This window comes from Lepidothrix coronata, unplaced genomic scaffold (genome assembly GCF_001604755.1).
Source record: "Lepidothrix coronata isolate B3197 unplaced genomic scaffold, Lepidothrix_coronata-1.0 Scaffold132, whole genome shotgun sequence".
In the NCBI taxonomy this organism is placed as follows: Eukaryota; Metazoa; Chordata; class Aves; order Passeriformes; family Pipridae; genus Lepidothrix; species Lepidothrix coronata.
This window is the reverse complement of record NW_016690312.1, coordinates 1,131,739-1,152,827: the sequence shown is the minus strand read 5'-3', so window position 1 is coordinate 1,152,827 and position 21,089 is coordinate 1,131,739. Positions and strand designations below refer to the sequence as shown.

General features: G+C 47.2%; 1 protein-coding gene across 1 annotated transcript in view; it reads right to left on the bottom strand.

Annotated features, from left to right (window-relative positions):
* Window positions 1–1,682: 1,682 nt before the first annotated feature.
* SLC7A10 (solute carrier family 7 member 10) overlaps window positions 1,683–21,089 on the bottom strand; it is a 41,755-nt gene continuing 22,348 nt past the window's right edge. Inside the window, exons 2-11 of the mRNA XM_017826910.1 lie at window positions 17,636–17,840; window positions 11,401–11,552; window positions 10,544–10,669; window positions 9,432–9,585; window positions 7,672–7,795; window positions 7,472–7,575; window positions 6,351–6,447; window positions 3,269–3,418; window positions 2,746–2,923; window positions 1,683–1,985 (exon numbers count right to left, since the gene is read on the bottom strand). Of these exons, the coding sequence (XP_017682399.1) occupies window positions 1,858–1,985; window positions 2,746–2,923; window positions 3,269–3,418; window positions 6,351–6,447; window positions 7,472–7,575; window positions 7,672–7,795; window positions 9,432–9,585; window positions 10,544–10,669; window positions 11,401–11,552; window positions 17,636–17,840 (1,418 nt within the window). The 3' untranslated portion in view covers window positions 1,683–1,857. The remainder of the gene's footprint in view (window positions 1,986–2,745; window positions 2,924–3,268; window positions 3,419–6,350; window positions 6,448–7,471; window positions 7,576–7,671; window positions 7,796–9,431; window positions 9,586–10,543; window positions 10,670–11,400; window positions 11,553–17,635; window positions 17,841–21,089) is intronic.

The following is a 21,089-nucleotide window of genomic DNA, read 5'->3' as shown; positions in this document are numbered from 1 at the left end:
GCAACCATTACTGCTGGTACTGTAATACATTTAATTTTTCCACTAGATAACGAAGGTATTGAAAAAATTATTCTGTTGGAAATTATACCATGGAAAGTGGATTTTGAGCTGTGGAAAATGAGACTCGGCCATGAGAGTCTCCAACATGAGTTAAGGGTTCAGGTTTAGCCACAGGGCAGGTCTGCTGTGAATTTCTTTTTAAACAGCAAGCTGAATATATAGGATTTTCATTAGCAAGCTATATGTTCATACCATTATTTAGAATGTGGAATCTATCTTTACATATGCACACAAAACCACACCTTTTTTTCCAGCTAAATATACATTTCCATCTCTTCTGATTAACAGCTTTATACAAAGAGAAGAATGCGAGTTGTGTTCCCTTCTAGTACCTACCATCTGAAAGTTCAGAGAGAGATGGATAGATATTTAAAATATGGACAGATGTTTGAAATATAGATATTATTACTATAGATATTTTAAAATAAAAATATTTCTTAATAATTAATTGTGTTGGAAAGAGACATTCCTTGAACTCGCTCCTTATTTTGAGTCTATTCTTAAATCTTTGTAAAGTGTGTGGCATTTGACAAATTAAGAGATAATGAAATCCTTACTTTTTGTGCCAGGGCCTGTAACACACAGAAAGATACTTTTAAAATTAAATTCACATGGCCGTTACCAAGGCTACTGAACATGATGGTTTTTGTTTTCAAAAACTGCCAAAGAACAGTAGCTCAGAGCTGTTCTCGCATTTTGCATTTTCAGGAGATTCTCTGGTGTGAAAGTGGCCATATTGCTGCAGCAGCAAATCTCTATATATTAATTAAAGTGCATGAACGAGACTTTTTTTTTCCTGGTGTATGCCACAAATAAAATATGCAAAGCACTTTCTTAAGGAGCATCTGATGTGTGAATGGCTCGGGCTTGTTACGTGGGGAGTTGGTCTCTGAAGCAACGTGGCCCAAGCCAGCAGACAGGAGGAACATCGGGCTCCTTTCCTGTGTGTCCCTTGAGTCCCCACTGCTGAGCCTGCTGCAAACCCCTCCACGTCTCCTGTGGGCACCTGCATCGTGCAGAGCTTCGTGCAAGAGTTCCTGGATGGCGCCGGGAGCTCCATCCCCTCCGGGATGCAGGAGCCCTGCTCCACCTCTGAACAATGCTCCAGCACTCAGATATGTGGCATTTGTATCACTGCTGCTAGATATTTTTTCCCGTGTCACCACATGATGCCTGAGCAGTCAAGCCTGCTGTTGGTGTAGCTTTTGCTCCGAGGTCCCCCAGGGCAGGTTCGTGCTCAGCACAGTGACCCTGCCCCGCTGTGACAGTGCTGGGCTGGCAGCAGGTGTGGGAAGGGATGATCCTTTGGACTGTAACTTTGATGCCTCGTGTGTTATGTGGGGGTTCACCCCACCCAGGCACAGCGACAGCAACAGGTCTCCTCACTTTCTCTGGATTTCTCCATTTTGATTTTGTGTTGGGAACTGCCCTACTTTTGAAATGCCTAAATTTGTATGTCTCTGGTGGACCCTCATGGCAACTCAAATCAGTATTCCGGAGCCGTGTCTGTGCTGCTTTCCGAAGCTGAGCAAATATGCTGCCAGAAAAAAAAAAAAAAAACAACCAAACAACCAGCGCCTTATTTTATATTTTATTTCTTTTTTTTTTCCTCTTTTTTTTTCTTAGGGAAAAACTAAAAGCTAGAGATGCCACGAAGGGTGTAGCTCATTTTACGGGCTTTGCTATTGGAGCTCTAAAAACATATATATCTTTTTTTTTTTCCAGAAAAACTTTTTTTTTTTTTTTTTTTCAAAAATCAGCATGTAAACAAGAAGCCAACTTCAGCCTCAGAGGTTGTTATTTCCTCGCTGCTCTTTCGCTCACCGGCCGCCAAGAGTGGGCCGAGGAGGCCTCCTCCTCCTCAGCAGCTCCACACTGAGGGTACACCACGAAACACAGCTTCTGCCCCCAGCACGTCAGGGACTCTGCGAGGAGCAAAGCACGGGGGGTTAACGGGGGTGCCCGAGCCCTCCCAAACAAAAGTGTGGTGCTGGGGGGATGCTGCACCCCCACAGCCCCTCCAGCCCTTCCCATCTGCAGCTCAGTGACCGAGGGTTGTGAAGCCAGGGCGGATTAAATGGGGCAGATTTAGGGGCACCGTTCCCCAGTCCCTCACAGAGCTGCCCATGGCAGGGTTGGGATGGCACGGGGTGGCTGCCAGCCCTGCTGGCACTGTGCCAGCCCTGCTGCAGTGGCCACTGGCCCTGGGGAGCTGCTGGAAACCCTCTGGGCAGAGCAGGGGGCTGCAGTGTGCTTGTCTGAACGTCCTTGCCCTGCAGCAAAGCGATTACAAGCCAAACACAACCAAAACCAGGCTTAAGGCTGTTTTAGTTTTATATGCAAGGCTTTCTTATCTCTGGAGTTCATCATGTTCCCCGGGGCTCGTGGGGATGTGCTGGGGGCACAGCGGGGGAAGGCAGGGCAAGGGGGAGACAAACCTGCATCCCAGTCCCTTTGTGAGGGCTCATTCGGCCTTCATGTGCCTAAGGTGACACCCCTGTCCCTCTGCCCTGGGACAGGCTGCTGAGAGCAAGCTGAGAGGGTGGGTAATAATTGCACAGGGGGGCGAGAGGAGGCAGATGCACCCAGCAGTGAGCAAAGAGCTGCCCAGAGGGAAGTGCTGCCTGCCTGCTTTGTGCCTGTGGCTGAGAGGGGTGGCCAGGCTCGGGCAGGCTGCTGGCTTACCTATTAGCCTATTTACACACTTTGGTTTATTTCTCCAGTAGACTCCAAGGAAAAACACTGGCACTCCGGTTAAAATGATAATGAGTCCAACCCCACAGACGACAGGCTCCGAGTATAAGCTGAAGATCAGCAGAAATGCCCAAAACGCCAGGTAAGTGATGGGGATGAGGAGGTTCACCTACCAGGAGAGAGCAGAGCACGACTGTGCAGAGCAACAGCAGTGGCTGACTGGTTGTGGGGGGCTGCAGGCAGTGCTGTGGCTTCAGGACCCCCCCATAGGTTGTGCCCCCATTCCCTCTACCACTGTTTTCCTCTCTGCCCATCCTGACAAGTTCACGAGAACTTGTGCATCCCACTTCTGCACCAATGGCACTCTGGGACATGCCTTGGGACCTTAAAATATTCATACTACTTCAAAATAAAATAAACTGTTATTCAAAACAGGACAGTGGAGGGTTCCGTGTTCCCATCCCACCCTTTGCATCACCACTGCAACCAAGAAATTTAGCTTTAACAGTGGCACCTTGATAGGTCTGAAGATTTTGGGTTTCCTCCAGCGTAAGACGATCAGGCCTATAATTGTCACTCCATAGCAGAGGTAGTTAATAAAGGACACGTAGTTGATTAGTGTGTATGTGTCTCCAACAAGCATGATGATAAGCGTGGCCAAGCACTGCAAAGAGAGGAGCACAGCCTTCCTGAGCCATTACTAGAAAAGGTAGCTTAAAAACAACAAACCAAAGCAAAAATCCCATTAAAGCATTAAAACTCCTTTCGTTCATGGCCTCTGCTGGGCATCTGTTGCCTCCTGTGGCTCGGTGCATTATCCCTGAGCTGTACCACCAGGGCTGAATGAGGATTTGGGGTTATTTGGGGCATGCTGAAGCCAGAGACCAGAGGGACTGTTTATAAATACCCTGGGGTGCTGGCAGAGCTGTCTCTGCTGCCCATGGCCAGGCAGGCAGGGCTGGGAGGACTGGCAGAGCTCTCACCCCACCCATTTCTGTTAAGTGTTTTAAAAAGCTGTTGAGCCCTGTGGTGAGGACTCCAGGTGAAAAGATTTCTTGCAGACTTAAGGTGTTCTGTTCAGGGGACTCTGTTGTTGCAGGTGGCCTGTATATTACGAAGCATTAGAGGTTTGCCCTTTCCCCTGTGGTGTGTGTCACAGCTGATCAGGGCCATCAGTCTTATTTGTGTTTGGCAACTGGCAGATGGACTGTAGAAATTTCCATACTTAACTTGCTTCTTTGAATTCTATGTCTGTAGAGCCAGGAGAGCTGGCCTGGGGGCCAGGGTGCTGATCCTTGAGTCTCCCACCCAGGGGCTGAGCTGAGCCCTCAGCTGCAGCACATACCAGTCCAGTGAACACTGTCTGCTGGGGCCCAGAGCCTGGGGGAAACTAAACATCCAAACCCCTCCAGAGAGCACTTGGGATTTTGGCCTGGTTTACTCCAGGCTCTCTTTTTGCTTATGTCTGTTCTTCTTAATCAGCTGTTTCAATAATAAAGTCCTCCCAGGAGGGAAGGCTTCTGCACCACCAGCACCAGGAACTAAGCACCACCACAACCAAATGCCCCTTTGGTCCTGCTGTTCCCCTGTTCAAAGCCTGGCAGGCTTGGCAGGGGGGTTTCAACACCTTGAGCAGTCCCACCACACAATGGGTTTAAAATTGGACACAGTTTCACACTGGTGTCATTAACATGGTCTCTGCTCTCCCCTGACAGTGTCACACACATGTACGGCCCTCTGCTGCCACTGAAGGGCTTTGCAGTGATGTCACTCAGAGCACAAGGTTCCATGTGTAGGTGACACTGACGTGTCACGTCTGCTCATGGTGTGGGTGTTGTGGCTGCAGAGGGGTGTGCTGCTCTCCCACAGCCTGGCCACAGCCACGTGGGGCCAGTCACTCCCCACTGCCTTGCAAAAAAACCCCCAGTCTGTTTATTTTGTTTAGCTCGGCCCCTTGATTTTTGGAAGTAAAATAGTAAATTAGTAAAAACGAAGGTCTCACTGGTGATGTTAAAGTAGCCTTTTGCCATGTACAGAGAACCCTTTCTCCATGCAGGGAGGTGGGTGTGTTTCACTGGGAGAGAAAAGGAACCTGATGTATTAATCAGGTTTGCTAAAGTCCAGCCCTGTTTGCTCCTGTAGCAAAGGATGATGAATTGATGTGCTGAGCTCCTTCTGGGATTTGCACTGTGGTTCAGGGGGGATGGTTGGAGCAGTGCAGGGGGCTGTGCCTGATGGATTGGTCAGCTCACTCTGGTCAGGGCTGTTCTGCAGTGGATCAGCCTCTGGGACTCAGTGTATCATTTCAGCCCGTGTATTTTTAAGGACGAAGGAGTTCTGCTTTGTGGGCACCAGTGGAGCACAGCTGCCCATTGGGATCCCGTGGTGCCCTGGGGCAGGGCAGGCACAGGCAGTTTACCCCAAACTCCCAACAAGCAACAGTGAGATGTTTGTGATGGGGCTCTAAACCCAGGAATGCTGTAAAGCCTCAGCAAGATGTGTATTTTGTCATAGAATGGTAATTTTACAGGAGACTTATTTGGTGAAATTTTGTATGGGTGTATTGTGCCAGAATTGCTGTTAGAGCCAGAAGACATGTAAACATGGATCTTCTGAGTGCATCTGGGGTGGTTTTGATATCAGTGGCAAACTTGCAGTTGGCAGCCACTGGTGCAGCCAAGATTGCAAGCCAATGCCCTTTGGGGAAGTCCCTCACTTGGGCTCTGCAGCCAGGGACAACAGCACTGGGAACCATTTTCCTCTTTAGCATCTCCTATGCCCATGACATAAAACCCATTGCATGTTCTAATTTCACTGCCGGTAAAAGAACGTGAAGATCTTTGTTTCAAATAATAACTTCTGTAAGTCATTAGTGCTGTGGAAATTCACACTGCCTAAAAAGTGAGAGAAACCTTCCTCCCACAGCAACACACCAGCAACCAGACCAGTCCCATGCCCTCTCAACAGCTGGCCCATGAGTGTCTGATCTTTGCAGGTGACCCGATGTCTGCCTGATGTACCATTCAGCAGATGCATTATTCAGGGACACTGTAATCATTGCCTCTACTTAATTTTTTGGCCCATGGAAAAGAAAAATCTGTGTCCCTCGGAGAGCTGCCTGATCACCCCTCACAAGGTGTCTTGATTGTTGAGAGTAAGTAATTTTAGGAGCACTTTGTCTGCTCCCTGGGATGCACCATGTCTCCGGATTTGGTGGCAGGATCTAAAGCAGCCCTGCCTGAGTGGGATTAGCAATGACCATGGGGATCTCCAAATGCTTGTGGGAAGCAGGTGAAATTGGTCTGAGGAGCTCATCTTGTCTTAAATGAAGCAGATAATGAGCTTACACTGCAGCTCAAGTCAGGTATGAGGGAAGCCCTGCAGGTGTCAAGGGGGATTATTTCCGAGGCCGAAGGCTGCTTCTCCCTGGGGCAGCTGGACCTGCTCGGCTGGCACACACCAGCAGCACTCCAGGCCTGCTTTCTTCTCCTCTTCTGGGGTAAAATGGCCTCTCCAGGGGTTTTCCAGCTCTCCTCTCTGCGATTCAATGTTTCCAAAAGCAGGTTACACAGTGACAGAGCAGGGGCAACACTTACACAGAGGAGCAGGGCAGGAATGGGTGTGCAGTTCTTGACATGGATCATGGCAAGCAAACTCGGCAAGTGGCCTTCTCGGGCACCAGAGAAACACAACCTGGAAACAAGAAGAGTAATGAGGAATCCACTGGGTGTGCAACAGGCTCTCCAGTCCTTAGCCATATAACACCTCATCTCTTCCCAGGGAAGGGAGCTGTGCCTGAACTGGGGAGACAACTAGAGACTGCCTGAGTCACCTGGTGAAAGGTGTTCAAACTAGACCCCCTTCAGTACACAAGGCCTTGAACAGCTAATGTTACCTGTGAAATGACCTGCTCTGAGGTGCTGGAATAGCTCTGAAATCTGCCCTGTCCCTGCCTGCTGGCCAGCATTGCCTCTTTACCCAGGGAGGGATGAGTACCCTGAAGGTTGTGTGGATATTTCCAGTGTCAAAAGGGTTTTGGGTGAGGTTGAACATGCCTAAACATTTTAAATGCACTTGTCACATGTGCTCTCAGATTTGTTGCATCTCGTTATACTCATGAAAGTGCTGAGATAAATAACTTTCCCAAGGTACTTGAGTTGCTTCCTCAAAAAACATAATAAAAAATTATAACTTTTAAATTACATTCAGAGAGGTCAGTTATTACAAATAGACTTTACTGTCTACAGTCTAACAGACTATATAGATTCTGGCCCCACTACCAGCAGTATGCATGCAAAGCACCTTGCCTCCAAATTTTTCCAGCATGGGTGTGAAAATGCCTGTAACTGGGAACAGCACCAGGCCCTGAAACTCTTCTTTGAGCTAAGCACAGTTTAGCTTGTAGTTACTGGAACTTTGTTGATGTAAAATTACTTTGGTTTCACACTAAAGCTGTGTTTGGCTCTTAATGTGAATTATTCCACATCTGCAGGCACTTTCAGTAACTTACATAGATTAATTTGCAAGAGATTTCATGATTCAGTATTACATTTGCTGGTTTGAAACAGAGCAATTCATAACTGATTGTATCCAACACGCCCAACAACGACCTCGTGCTCTACAACATCCAAAATTAGCTAGCATTTCTTTAGCAAAGGAAATTAAAACAGCCCCTCCCCAAATCAGATAACGTTCATAAAATTGTACTCCATCTAACCTTGATGAGGTAAAAAGGTATCCATTTATTCCTCCAAATGTAGATAGGGCCACTGAGACTGGCATAACCCAGGAAAAATAGCCCAGTAACTTTTCACCAAATGTCTAAAGCAACAGAAGGCAAAGAAACTGAAATACACTGCAAAGCACAGAACCGAAATCAAAGTGTGTTCGAGACATCCAGGGAATGGTTTTACTTACTACCGCCACAGCGTTGGAGGACAAGAGCTCTTGGGGTGACATGGCAGTGAAATAGGCAATGTTGGTGAACGTATACACAAATGTCACCAGTGGGATGGATATGAATATGGCACGAGGTAGGTTCCTAATAAAAGAATTGGGAGGGTAGATAAGCAATGACGGTCACGCACAGAGAGATCACAACAACCGTGTCCGGCCCCGGGGGAGCTCACCCGGCCGAGTTTGGGGGAGCTGGGGTTCCGTGGGGGTTTCTCTGGAGAAGTTTCCCTGCTTCCAGGGGCTCTCTGACCCACTGCAGGGTGGAGAAGGCTGAAAGCGCTACAAAATGCCATGTCTGCAGGGAGCACCCTGGGACAAACATACCACGAGTTCCCTTTGGGCTCTTGACTGGGACTGGTGCAGCCTGTCACTGAAAAACAAAATAGCCATTTCCCAGAAGTTTTGGGACTTTTGCCTTAAATGCCTTGCTTTGCTTTACCTTCACCTGCTCTGAAAAAGAAGGGGGTCCTGTTGTTCAGCTGCTGCCTTGGCCCATTGTGTGCCATGAACCTGGTCTGGTCAAGGCAACAGCGTGGCAACTTGCAGTAGTACAGCTGTGCCTGATCTCCAACCCAGAGACCTCCTCAGAGGAGGGCACCTGGTCTGTTCTGTAGCTAACAAAATAATACAATTTTCCTCTGTCTGTCAGATTTGGAAAAAAGGTTTTAAAAAGCATATTTAACCTTCGTAAATTTGAACAGACTTAGTAAAAGTGGGAAGCGGTTTTGGTTATCCAATTACTTTTTTATATTTTAATTTCCCCTCAGAGGTTGCAAAAATCATTAAAAAAAAAGGCTATTTGTTCCATTTTCTCTTTATTTCTCAGCTAAGGCTGTAATTACCTTGTTTAAGTCATAACTTACTATTATTCAGCTTTGAAATTGTGGTGGTCCATTAAAATGTTGTTGTTTATTAAGAAAACACATTATTAAGAAAACACATTTCTTTGTTTCTGCCAAGATCTCTGGGCATGCCTTTTGCCACTCACTGGTGTGCAGAGCCACTCATAAGGCTGCAACTTTAAGTCATTTCTGTCCAGGCTGTGTAGTAGCTTAAATTCCTCATTGTTTAATTGCTGTGTGCATTGGATGCCCAGAAATAACTAACACTCCAAGAGCTGCTCTTGGCATTTGTCATTCCACTTCATCAGTTCAGAAATGTTGAAACACTTGAACTTTGCTAAACCAAAATTCCCTTTCCCTCACAACCTGCTTGTGATGAATCCTTTCCAAGCCCCTTCCCGTACCCAGGACCAGCAGTGACCCAGTGTCAGCTGCCTTGGCAGGAGCTGGGGCAGGGAGTGCTGCTTTCACTGCACAACTGATCTTCTCTTTCAGGTGTCTGTGGGAGACCCCCTTTGGGTGAAAAAGCAAAGCAACTTCCAGGATAATTCAACATTTTTCTAATAGAGGTGATTCTCCCAGTAGATGTTTGTGTGGTATCTCCTCAATGGTTAATTTTCTGTATGATTGAGCAGTGCCATAAGGATACTGCTTTGTCTGTAGGCTGCCTGGATTCAGTTAATACTTTGTGCTGCGTATTTTTAATTTCGCTGTTTCTGTAGCTTGCCTGCTATCTGTTCTAAAGAAAAATCTTTCTCCTTTAGAAAGACCAGTCCCACAGACACAGAATAACATCTCTTGAAATGAATAATTCTACCAGATGGCTCCAATGCCTCAGCACTCCCAGAATATGTGGATGGCATGGAAATGGATACTTGCCTGCGGGGATCAACCAGTTCCTCTGTCACGTAGTTCAGGAAGTTCCAGCCACTGAAAGCAAAGGACCCTTGAAGAAAAGCTAAAGCTAAATGCCCCACGGACGGAGTCATCCAAAAATTGAATGCATTGCTTGGCGTCAGCTCTTTGTAGTTTCCTGCACAGAGAGCACAAGTAAGAGGTTAATCCACCCCTACCTACCAGAGACACAGGAAAACAGGTTAACTTCTGCTTTCAATTCTTTATTCTTTATTCCTTGTTAGAATGGAGACTTCATGCTCTCCCTGTCCCCATGGGCTGGCATTGCACTCGCAGTGCTTTCTGCAGGACGGGGTCCTGGTGAGGGATGTTGGGCTGTGTGGGCACCTTGTCACCACTCAGGGGACCCTTTGCAGCCTGCCCTGCCTGAGGGTGGCTCCTTGGCAGTGTAAATTCCTGTCTGCTCTCAACGCAGTTCTCTTTTACTAAGAGTTTGGTGTTGTTTAGTAGAAATACTTGAAAAATAAAATGTCTGTGGGGCTGGAAGATCTGTCAAGATTGTAGGACTGTTACCACTGAGAAAACAAGGGTTTTGCCTTCTGTGGATTTCTTCTTCCCTTATATGACTCATCATATACATGATAAAAAAAATTGTAAATCTTTTGTGCTTTCTGCTTTTCGTTAAGTGGTGAATCAGTGAGACCTGTTTTGCCCATGTGTAATCTTAAAAGTGATTTTTTGCGGGGAATTGGACTAGTGCCTGAAATGAAGCAGGTATCTTCCTGCCCTGGGCAAGGTATTGTTTATTCACTTTGGATCCAGAGCACTTCAAATTCAAGGAAAACACAACAGATTAAAAAAATTAAGTAACTATCCTGAAACATCCTCAGCTGCCCTCCTTTATTCTATCAAATCCCATGAGGATAAAAGGGGCTTTTTTAAGCTGATACAGCCGATTTCTCCCTCCGTTTCAACACTCCATCCTTTCCACAGCCCCGTGAGTGTACAGCCCTGCAGCTCAGCTACATCCAGCTCACCTTCAGGTCTGTTTGTAAGGAGGAAACAGTGCAGTAAGTGGGAAGAAATCAAGTCTATCAACAGCACCATACCCATGTTACAGCTGTCTCACAGAGTACCTTTAAAGATCTGTATGAAGCCCACAATAATGATAAGGGTCAGGGCTAAGAGCTTTCCTGCTGTAAATATATCCTGAATGCGCGTTGCCCATCGCACGCTGGAGCTGTTCACCCAGGTCAGGAGAACTGGAGAGCAAAAGACTGAATTCAGTGAAATGAAATTACGTTTATTTAAGAACATACAACATTGGAAAACACAGACTGATGAGCATGTTCTTGCAGGGAGCTCTAGTGTGGCCGGGCACGAGGGTGAGGAGGAGCATTGCCTTTCCCCAGGAGACTCCCAGCTGTGGGAGCCATCAGCCCTCACTCCTCGGGTGCTGCCAGTCAGGGCTCTCCTCAGCTCCAATAACTGTGCCTGAGTCGTGCTCAGCATGCTGGGATCATCCCCTCCTCACAGGAACAGTGAATATCTTCAGCCCTGCAGCTCTGGTTTGCTTTTGCTGGCCCTGTGAGTGACTCACGCAGAGCTGGCAGCGTGCTGCTCTGCCTGCACACTCCTTTGGGAACGTGAAAGAAGACTAGGAAGGGCTCAAAGGTGGTGGGTCACCTGTGCCACCACCTGTGCCAGGCCCATGGCTCTGCAGGGAGCACAGCACTGTCCCATCCCACCTGCTCACCTGCTGCCACTTTCCCTGGGACCCACTGCATTTTGCGTGCTGTTGTGCCTCACTCCAGGCCCCCGTGCTTGCTGTTAGGCAAGTGGAAAGGGATGTAATATCCCACAGCAGTCCCAGTGCCTGTCCTGGGACCTCCCCACTGGCCTTTTGAGCTGTGGCCGTGCCCCCAGCCTGCCTGGAGTGGCCCCTTGTGAAACCGAGTCAAGCTTTGTGTGTGTGTGAGGAGCAAATACTCACGTAAACACACCATGGAGAGGATCCTGGAGGCATTATAGGGGGGGATACAGTTAGGGAAGACGGGCTGCAGGACATAGTTTGAGAAGGTCAGTGCTATGACAGCCAAACTAGTTGGGTACATGATGAGCACCGCGCTCCACAGCAGCAGGAACCTGGAAAGACAAGGAGAAGCACAAGAAAGCAGCGCTGGGGCTGTGCTGCAGGAGGTGACACATGCTCAGCTCTGCAGCACTCCTGCTCCTGAGGCATCAGGGCTGAGCACCTTCATCCTGGTCACACCTAACAGTCACCTCCTTGTGACTGCCCTCACCCCTTTTCCCACATCCTCAGCACGATCCTGGACTTTAAATGAAACATTGTAAAGCAAAGCTCGGTTTAGGAATGTGTGAAAGAGCGAGGATTATGCCCAGCAGGCACACTTTGATTTAACTCTGTGTGTCTAAAGGAAAGCAGCTCTGTAGCTCCTGGGCTGACACAGGCAGCAGTCCCTACATGGAAGGCAGCTCTGAGGGGTTTTGCAGGGCCTCCAGTCACAGGCTGGGTTTCTTGTCACCATTTGTGTTGGCTCTGTGACCTGGGCCAGGGCAGGTCAGTGTGCAGTGTCCTGTGATGGATCACTCAGCTGGGGTGCACTGGCTTGGCTGTCTGCCTCCAGCTGTGGCTTAAGGGGACGGCAAGGTATCCATGCAAATATAAAGCGTGAGATATTTTGGCTTCTCATTCTGGGAAGTAGAAAAAGAAAGTTCCAAAGGCAGCAGTGGATCTGGTTAGTGCTTTAAAATATTTGAAGCATTATTATCTCTGTAGTGAGAAGTAGTCATTGCAAGAAAGTGAGGTCTTTCTTGCCCATGTGCATGCACACACAGACACTCACTGTCACTCACTCACATACATGCACAAATGTAACATACAGGGATGCCCAGCACAAATGAGGATTTGAAATGATATTTCCAAATAAGACAGGATAATTTCCATATTATGCAGGTTGCTCTTTAAGAGGCTGCACCCAGTGGGCACCAGCCCCATAAATGTGGCACAGCTGAGAGAAGCCCTCTCTGTGCCATTAATAACCCAGAGGGATGGAGTGCTGCTTGTTGGATGCCCCTCAGCTGGGGGGTGAGTGTCTCTCAGTCCCATCCTTTACTTTGCCTTGTTGCTTCTGAGGAGTATGGAGCAATTATTACCCACCAGAGTTAATTTGGTGAACTGGACTGATACAAGATCTGAGTACCTTCCCACCTGGCACTGTTGTTTTTTACAATGAACTAGGTGGTTTTTTTTTCTTTCTTTTTATTTTGTCATGTTACTCCTTTTTTTCCCAACTGCTAAATGAGGTCCAGAACAGTTTTCTCCAGCGATTGCTTTGTGCTATCTGGTGGTGTGGATGATGTACCCACCATCTGGGGTATCTCTGCAGACTCTGCTTGCTGTATGAGTTAACCCAGCTGGTCCTCACTGAAGAATAAATAGGACCTAAAGACTGCAATAACAATTTGCTGATAGGGTTTGGATACTGGTGGTGCTGAGTGACATCAGGTTGGTGTGTGCATGGCAGCGTGGCTGTCAGCTGGCAGGGCCTGGGCAGAGATGCCTGGGCAGAGACCACCAGTTCTTCCCTGACATGGTCATCTTAGCCCATAAAAGTTATGCAGGCTGAGAACTGTGTTCAGCTAAAAATGTTTAATGGGAAGAATGACACAATTGCTGGCAAAATTGGCCCTTTTTTCTATGATGTGATATGAAGTGTGGTAAGTAGACTGTGGTTTAATGGGAATGGGATCATTCACTAGATTTCTGACAGCCTATTTGTTTTATACAGCCTTTGAAATGCAGGACTGACAATGCAAATCAAAGTCCAGGCATCATTTGAGCAGCGGGGGAGAAAGTTCAAAACTTTCTCAAAAAAGATGGCAGCAAAACAAGAAGGAAGCTTGCCTAAGATGTAGGCCCACTTTTATCTTGTTTCTACAGTAAGTTTTAATCAAAACCTGGTTCTGACAAAAAGATTTGCACTCTGCTCCCTCAGGTCACATTCACAGCCCTGGCCATCCAGCCGTGGGGGCCGGGGCTGCACCACTGGCACTGCCTTGCTCCTGCAGTGCTGATGGTGCTGTCCAGGCAGGATGAGGAGCCAGAGGCCCAGCCAGCTGGGAATGGCTCTACCTGACTTAAATTGCCTGTGGGGAGATGGCGTTGGCCTGAGGCAGGAAGATGTCACCATGGCACACCTGGAATTACTCTGCCTGGCTCTTCAAGTGGAAAGTGGGGGAATTATTGCCCCTGAGGGTGTTGGGAGCTGAGCAACTGAACCTGTCAGCTGAAGCTGATAGCCTTTCACAGTTACCTAGTAGTTGAGATTACAAGAACATGAGAAGTTAAATCTTCTCTTGCTGCCAAGAATTGATCAGATCTTTAGAAACAGGCTGGAGGGAGATGGATGCAGAGAAAAAGATGCAGCTGCTCTTGTTTGGTTGGTTTTAGTTTTTTGTTTGCTTGTTGGTTTTTTTTTTTTCATGAACATTAGAGTTTGCATGAGAAATCTAGGCTCCTGCATGTGCTGGTGGTGGTGAGAGAGCAGGTAAAATAACCTCCCTGCCTGTATTCTGAGCAAACCACAGTTGTGAGTAGCAAGCATCAATAGCTGCTGGCTGGCTGGCCTCTGCTGTGTGTTTTGTTGTTGAGTCTGATCCAAAGTTCATTGAAGTCAATGGCTATCCTCCCATCAAAGTGTACATGCATGAGATAATGTCCCTAATTAGAGTCCAGCCTTGTCATTTTAGGAACAGTGACAATCTATGGAGCAGTGAGCTGCTTTTGGGAAGGTGTGGCATTCATGTGAAGTGCCAGTCATCCAAAACTGAATTTTTTTGCTGGTATCTCTGCACACTAATTTCCTCACGTGTGGAAAGAAATAAACAGCCTAGTTTGATCTGGGTCTTTAAAAGTCTAGTGAACTTGGTGAAATCGGTTCTCCAACATGTATTTGGGTTGTGCCTGTACTCCCACGAGGGTCTTGCATTAGATATAAAATGTTATGGAGTAAAAGTAGCCTATGAAAATATAAAATTAGAGTGTACCCTACTCGTGCATCATTAGCGAAAGAAAAGTGTTTGAAATAGATGCTGTAGTACAGCTCACTGTATAACAGGGAAAACAGAACTGCTTTAAGAAAGTTGGAGCCAGTTTGAATACTTTTAATGCTATTCTATTTGCTGAAAGACTTACTGCCTCTGGAAACTTCAGATTTTTGCAGTAACAACAAGGAAACATGGAATTATATGTGAAGCATGCTATACTTGCAGTTAGGAGTGACATTTAGCAAAACTTTGGCTGAAAACTCTCTGCTGACTGATTTTAGGAAGGACATATGTCCAGCCACCCGTCTCTGCTGGTGAAGCAGCTGTGTTAGCTGCAGCCTTACTGCTGAGCATTCAGAAGAAGCTGTATTGTCAGAAACACACTGGAGGGTCTTTCATGAAGCTGAATTTATTCATTGTCTTCTGCAAGAATACACAGAGCCTTTTATTTACTGTTCTGGGTAATGTTCTTTGAGTGACCAGCGAGCCCATGTGTGTGTACAAAGAGCTGTGCTCAGGTGGCTCCAGCAGCAAGGGCTGTGACACATCCCCTGCAGTTAGTGTGTCACACACAATGCTATTTCAAAAAGGTGGTTTCTAAACGAAGATGAAAGCATGGGTCTGCTCTCTGGTACCAGACCAGAGCCCTCCCTCTGTGATACAGGAGCCCTCCCTCACCTCCTCCTTCTCCCCTGGCCAGAGGAGCCAAGGAGTGTCCTTGCTCAGGGTCATCTCCAGCCAAAGTTTGCCATCACCACAACTTCTCAGCAGTTTTGTGCTGTCTTTAAGCTCCTGCCAGCTCAGGAGATGGCCCTGTCCTGCCTCTCTCTCTTATTCCATTCACCTTCTTACATCACACCTAAGCAATGTGACCACTGTGTTTCGGTTTGGTTTGGTTTGGTTTTTAATTAATGCAACCAACTATCAGAAGCTGGGCCATGTAGTACTCCACTGGCTGTTAAAATCAAACAGTATTTCCTTCTGCCTTGTTTGTATGCAGGAAAACACGATAAATGGGAGCATTTTGGGAGGCAGGGACAAGAGAACAGAAGTGGAGATGTTGAGGTCTGGGTGGGTACAGCACGTGCTCTTACAACAAACACCTTATGTGAATAGACCAAACCATCCAGACTGGCTATTGGGAAAGTCACTTGGCAGATGCACTAAAGCTTTGGGTGCTGAGTTTGATGTACTTTGCTGCAGAAGGATTAAATCAAAAGAGAGAAGCAGTGGGTTTTTCCCTCAGGGGAGGCACAGTGCAGGCTCCCAAAGGGCCCCTTTAAGCTCAGAGCCCCATGTACAACCACCAGTGGTGAATGGGCACTCCCAAAGTGGGAAGCTGGAGGTGCTTGTGAGAGTTCCCCTAAGCTGCAGGCTTTGAGTGGTGGCTCAGAAAAGTGCAATCCCAGCCTGGCTTTCCTAGAAAATATGACTGAGTCCCCCCTTTTTTACACCAAAACCTACCTAAAGGCTTCTTGCCTAATGCAACCCTTTGTCACACTAGTGCACAGCTGACTTTTCTTGGGAGAAAAGGTAAAGTCCCTACACAGCAAGAATAGGAGCACTGCTTCCCTTCAGGTGACAGGTGGTGCTTTTTTTGCTATTGCTTGAGAATTACAAACCTGGACACCAAGAGAGCACTGCCCCAGCAGAAATTCCTGCTCTGGGAGGTGACACTGTCCCCAGGCACATGCTGGGCAGTGAGTGATCACCTGGTGTGTGGTTTGTTACAGCAGTTGCTCAGCCTGGTGCTTGCTGGTACCAGATAAATTCTCTGAACGTGGAACAGAGTGAGCTGAGGAACAACTTAAAGCCTGGTTTAGTTGTACTTGATTCCTAAGTACTCATTTTCTCCCCTAGAAAGCATAAATCTTTTGGTTTTGTGAAATTCTGGTGGTTTCTGGCCTCCTCCATCACTCGTGACTGTTTGTGAGGTTCTGTGCTCCTTCATTTTCCTGGTCCTTCCTTGCAGACCCTGTTCCTGGGAGCAGGTCACAGGGCAGCTGCTGCCTGCCTGCTGCAGTGTCCTGGGGGAGCAGGGGCTTTACTGTGCAGCTCCTGCTCCTGTGAGGGAACAAACCTCGGTGAAGGTGAGCTGGGATTTGGTTAACCAAGGTAATGTTGTCACCTCAGTCTGTTCTGTGATGTCAGTGTAACTGTGCACAGCAGGACAGGGTCCAGAGGAGCGATTCCACCAGTGGAGAAACGCTGGTTCCATGAGAACCAGCACGAGGTGGTGGCTGGAGTTTGACAAGCAGCAGAAATGTGCTCACCCAGCTGGCTGGATGCTGGCTGTGCCCAGTGCCCATGTGGCTGAGGCACGAGCAGGGGGACAGGGTGACAGGGACAGCCTCCTGTGGGACAGGGTGACAGGCTGTTCTTATTTGCCCTTGCTCAGCAGCCAGCTCAACTGTTAGGAGCTTGTTTTCCCTCTCAAATGGAAATCCCCCCTTCACTTTTCTCTAGTTTTCAGTTATGCTGCTTATTTTTCATAACTAAACCACCAGCACGTGGTGTGGCCTCTCCACTTGCTGATGAGAGAGCTGGTCAGAGCATTTTGGTGCTTCTCTAGTGAGCTGTGAGTACAGGCTGACAGCTTAATTTATCTTGTTGAATGCACAAAAAAGTATACACTCAAATATAAAAGATGACCTCTTCTCACTTGTCCCTTCCTACCTCAGCCATGCTACTCCACTAGTGGTGTTTCCAAAGAGAAAGCATTCCCTGGATTAGCATTCCCTCCTCTCTGTATTTACAACTCTTGGTTATTTTGAACAGCTGCAGTAAGTGAAGCAGCTTTGCTTTATTCATGGCAAGGAGCTCCAGCCCGGCCTCCCTGGTGGGTGAAGCTCCTCAATACAAGGCACTGCTCGTTCCCAACTGGCACAGGGGAATGTCACCGGGACACAGCATCGCTCTTGTCTGCCATGGACTTCACTGAATCAGTGAGGGAAGTAAAAGGGTCCATCACCTTCCCTTGGGAAGTGCCACTGGGATGTCCGTGTAGGGGCAATTTGGTGTTTCTAATGAGAACAGAAAGATTGATTTTGCAAAAAGCGTTTTTATTGACAGGTGTTTTCCAGGTCAGACGGCTTTTCCACGACAAACACACGACACAAGCATGTCTCAAAATTAGTTTATAGAGATGGGGTACTTACCCAGCTAACCCACCAAAAATCTCTGTGACGTAGGAGTAATCCCCTCCTGATTTGGGGATGGTGACTCCCAGTTCAGCGTAGCAGAGTGAGCCCAGGGCAGCCACGCCTCCGCCAAGCACCCAAATAACCAGGGCGAGCCCCACCGAGCCGGCGTGCTCCAGGACTCCTTTGGGGGAAATAAAGATCCCAGAACCAATGATATTACCTGGAAAGGACAACAGGTTTGCAGTGAAGTAAAAGAAACGAATTTTTCTTTTTTTTTTAAAATTTATTTTAAAGGCAGACAAGCCCACAGCCACCACTCGGTTTCAGATTTCGCGTGATTGCACTTTATCTGATTACACCCTGGCAAAAGTGTTGCCATTTATCAGCAATCAAGGATGGTACGTGTGTGCTCAGCTCTGCTGAAGCACGGTAAGACTCAGGGGAGGATCCCTGAGTTTTATGGCACAAACTTACTCATCTGTCCGCTCTCACCTGCCGTGGCCAAGTGTTTTATCAAAAGGGGTTAGAACTGACTTTGTAGTGAAGATTTTTCATCCCCTTTTAAGAGGAATTTGAACAAGTTAAGGCCCATTTTCAGGGAGGTTGGGAGATCAAAGGAAAAAGGTAGCATCATCTATAATGATGGGGCCAAAATGTGCACTTGCCACCAGGACAGATTTAAGAGTGTGCTTGCAAAAGTCACCTCAAGGTCTGAAATAGTAGAAACCCATTAACATTTTGTACCTGCAACACCTGTGCTGCTTAGTCATCAGCCACAGATTTTAAAGGGATAATGTGGGGTGACTGAAACATTGGACAATATGACCAATTGAGACAATGGGAGCTGAGACAGTGCTGGGAGTAGGAAAGGAGTGCTGGATACCACAAGTGCTCTTTTTCCATGTGGGGCCAGGGCTGAGGGCACTTGGTTTGTTCAGTCTGGAGGAGACTGAGGTCAGAACTCCTTTGAAGGAGATGTTTTTTTGTCAGGTTTGAGATTTTTTTGAGCAATATCTAAAGAGCACTGTTCCCAAAGGATGTGAAGACCCTGCTGTTGTAGGACTCTGTGGCAGGCTTTCCTCTTCTATGAGTTGGTCTTAAAATCCTCACTTATAAACTTGACTTTAAAAGCATTTCTTATCAGTGCAGTCACACAAATAAAATATTGTGTAGTTGTTAATGAGGTATTGTCACCTAAACCAGCCTCTCTGCAACCTTTGAACCTGCATGTCATCAGATTTATGCTCTTCCTCCCCTTTGCTTTATAAATGCCTTTCATCTGCAAATGAGAACTCCCTGAAGTCACCCACTTATCCCAAATTTTGCTGTGTTTGGCTTCAGTTTTGTCCTCGTGTTTCTTTAAAGCAGGTGCTGAAGTGCAGCTCATGCAGCAGGTGTGCCCTGGTCGTGCTTGCACACAGCTGTGTGTTTGCAGACACCCCATCTCTGGTTTGGAATGGAATTAAGGTAGAAAATAAACAGCTCTGATGGCATAGGTGGCTGCTTCCTGGACTCTGGAGAGGAGCTGAACCGAAGACAATAAGTCTGCAAATATACAGACAATATTTGTAAGGAATTCCTGGTTTGTGTGCATGGGCTGCTTTTTTTTTTTTTAAATGTTCATGATGCACAGGTAAGGAGAAGCCAGAAATTAATGGCTTAAAGGAGATCAATGGTTGAACTCTGGAAAACCTTGTCAGCATTGAGATCTTTAGCTATGGTGGGAGTGAGTCCCTGGGAAAGACATAGACCCTCCTGGTGCAGCTGGGATAGGCACAGAAGCACTTTCTATAAATTAAAAAAAAAAATCAGATGAGGGATGTAGATTTAACAAAACTAGATCATACTAGAGTAACAGTAAGATTAAATGTAGTCATTCCTCAGCTGAAGTAGCAAAGGGAGCCCTAAGCACTGCTACAGCATTAATCTCAGCAGCCTGTGCTGAAGGAATGGCTTTGATGCAGATCAGTTGCACAGTATTTTTCATTGCACTGATAGATTTGTTCTGGGTCTTCCCTACTGAGAAGCTCCACAGCTGGAGTGCAGTGGTGAAATCTTTCAAGGAGATAGATGAGGAGTTAATATATTGCTAAAGCATATTTAATACTTTATTATACCTTTTTATTTAATAGAATTTATGGGGCTTTTTGGTCATGGTTTCTGCTGCTGGCTGAAGCACTGCAATATATTTAAACAAACAAGTTTTTTCTGGAAGACTGCTGATGCCCTGTTCAAGAACTGTAACAAATCTTGAGTTTAAGCTGAAAAAGAAACACCTGCCTTGGGAGTTTAAAAACTGTCTTGACAGTCTTTGGTACTGCTGTGTGCTGTACTTGTAACAGTTGGACTCATGCATATGGAGAAAGGGCTTAAGATATAAAAGTCTTAAGAATGTACATAAGCTACCTGTCAGCATACATACCCATGTGTCTCTATCTTTCAAAAACCAATATACATGGAAACATTGTGCTTTTGGGAGGAGCCAGTGGTGTTTTGGAGAGCATGCTGAAGTTCACACATGTGCAGTTCACACATAGTGCTTTTTACCAAAATAGATCTGTAGCTTTCCACTGCCTTTTTGGGATGGGACAATATTCCCCTCTGGCAACCCCAGTACTGAACAAATGGGAATTGCCCAAAGACAGAATAACCCCTAAATGAGTCCCCTGGCTCCTCTCCTGCCCTCTCCTCCTGCTCAGGGCTTTCTTTCACCTTAGTTCAGCTTTGCTGCTGGTTTTGGCAGCAGAGAGCAGGTGCCATTGCCCATCCTTCAGCAGGCTCTCAGTGAGAGCTTCCACCCCCTTTTTGTTGTGCCAGGATGTGGGGGAAGGATACAATCCCAACACAGCACAGTGTCCCTCAAACTGGTAAGGGACAGGCAATCCCAGGTGGTGTCTCTGCAGACCTGTGCTGTGTGGGGCTGGCAGGGTGACCCCTGAGCTCCACTGTGGGGTGAGCTGATGGCTTTCTGTGACAGGCAGACCTGCCCTGGGCTGGGGAGGGTGGGGAAATGGGGAGCTGAGCATCAGCAGCTCCCTGGGAAGCAGTGTGATCAGGCCATGCTCTGATGGACCCAGGGAAGGGAAGCGAGTCCTGGTGAGCTGAGGTGGCAGCAGCCACCTGGCACAGGGGTGCCACAGTGCAGTCTAAATGCACAGGCAGGTAGTTGCTGGTGTGTTTTTTAAATGCTTGCACCTGGCATTGTCAAAGGCCTGAATATCTCTGTGCTTCCAGTTCCTGCCTCCAAGAAGAGGCATGGCTCATCCCTGCCCAGCTGGGTGATGGGCAGTGAGGGGCATCAGCAGTGGGGCTCTTACTCAAACCCAAACTGCTTAGAGTGATGGCTTCCTCTTATGGCAAGACTGCCAAAGCAGTCCTCCTCATCTGTAAGTCTGTCTGAGCTGGAAACAGCAGAACTTCTTTTGTTTAAGGAGAATATTTCTGGGTACATCTATCTGAAGGAGCAGGG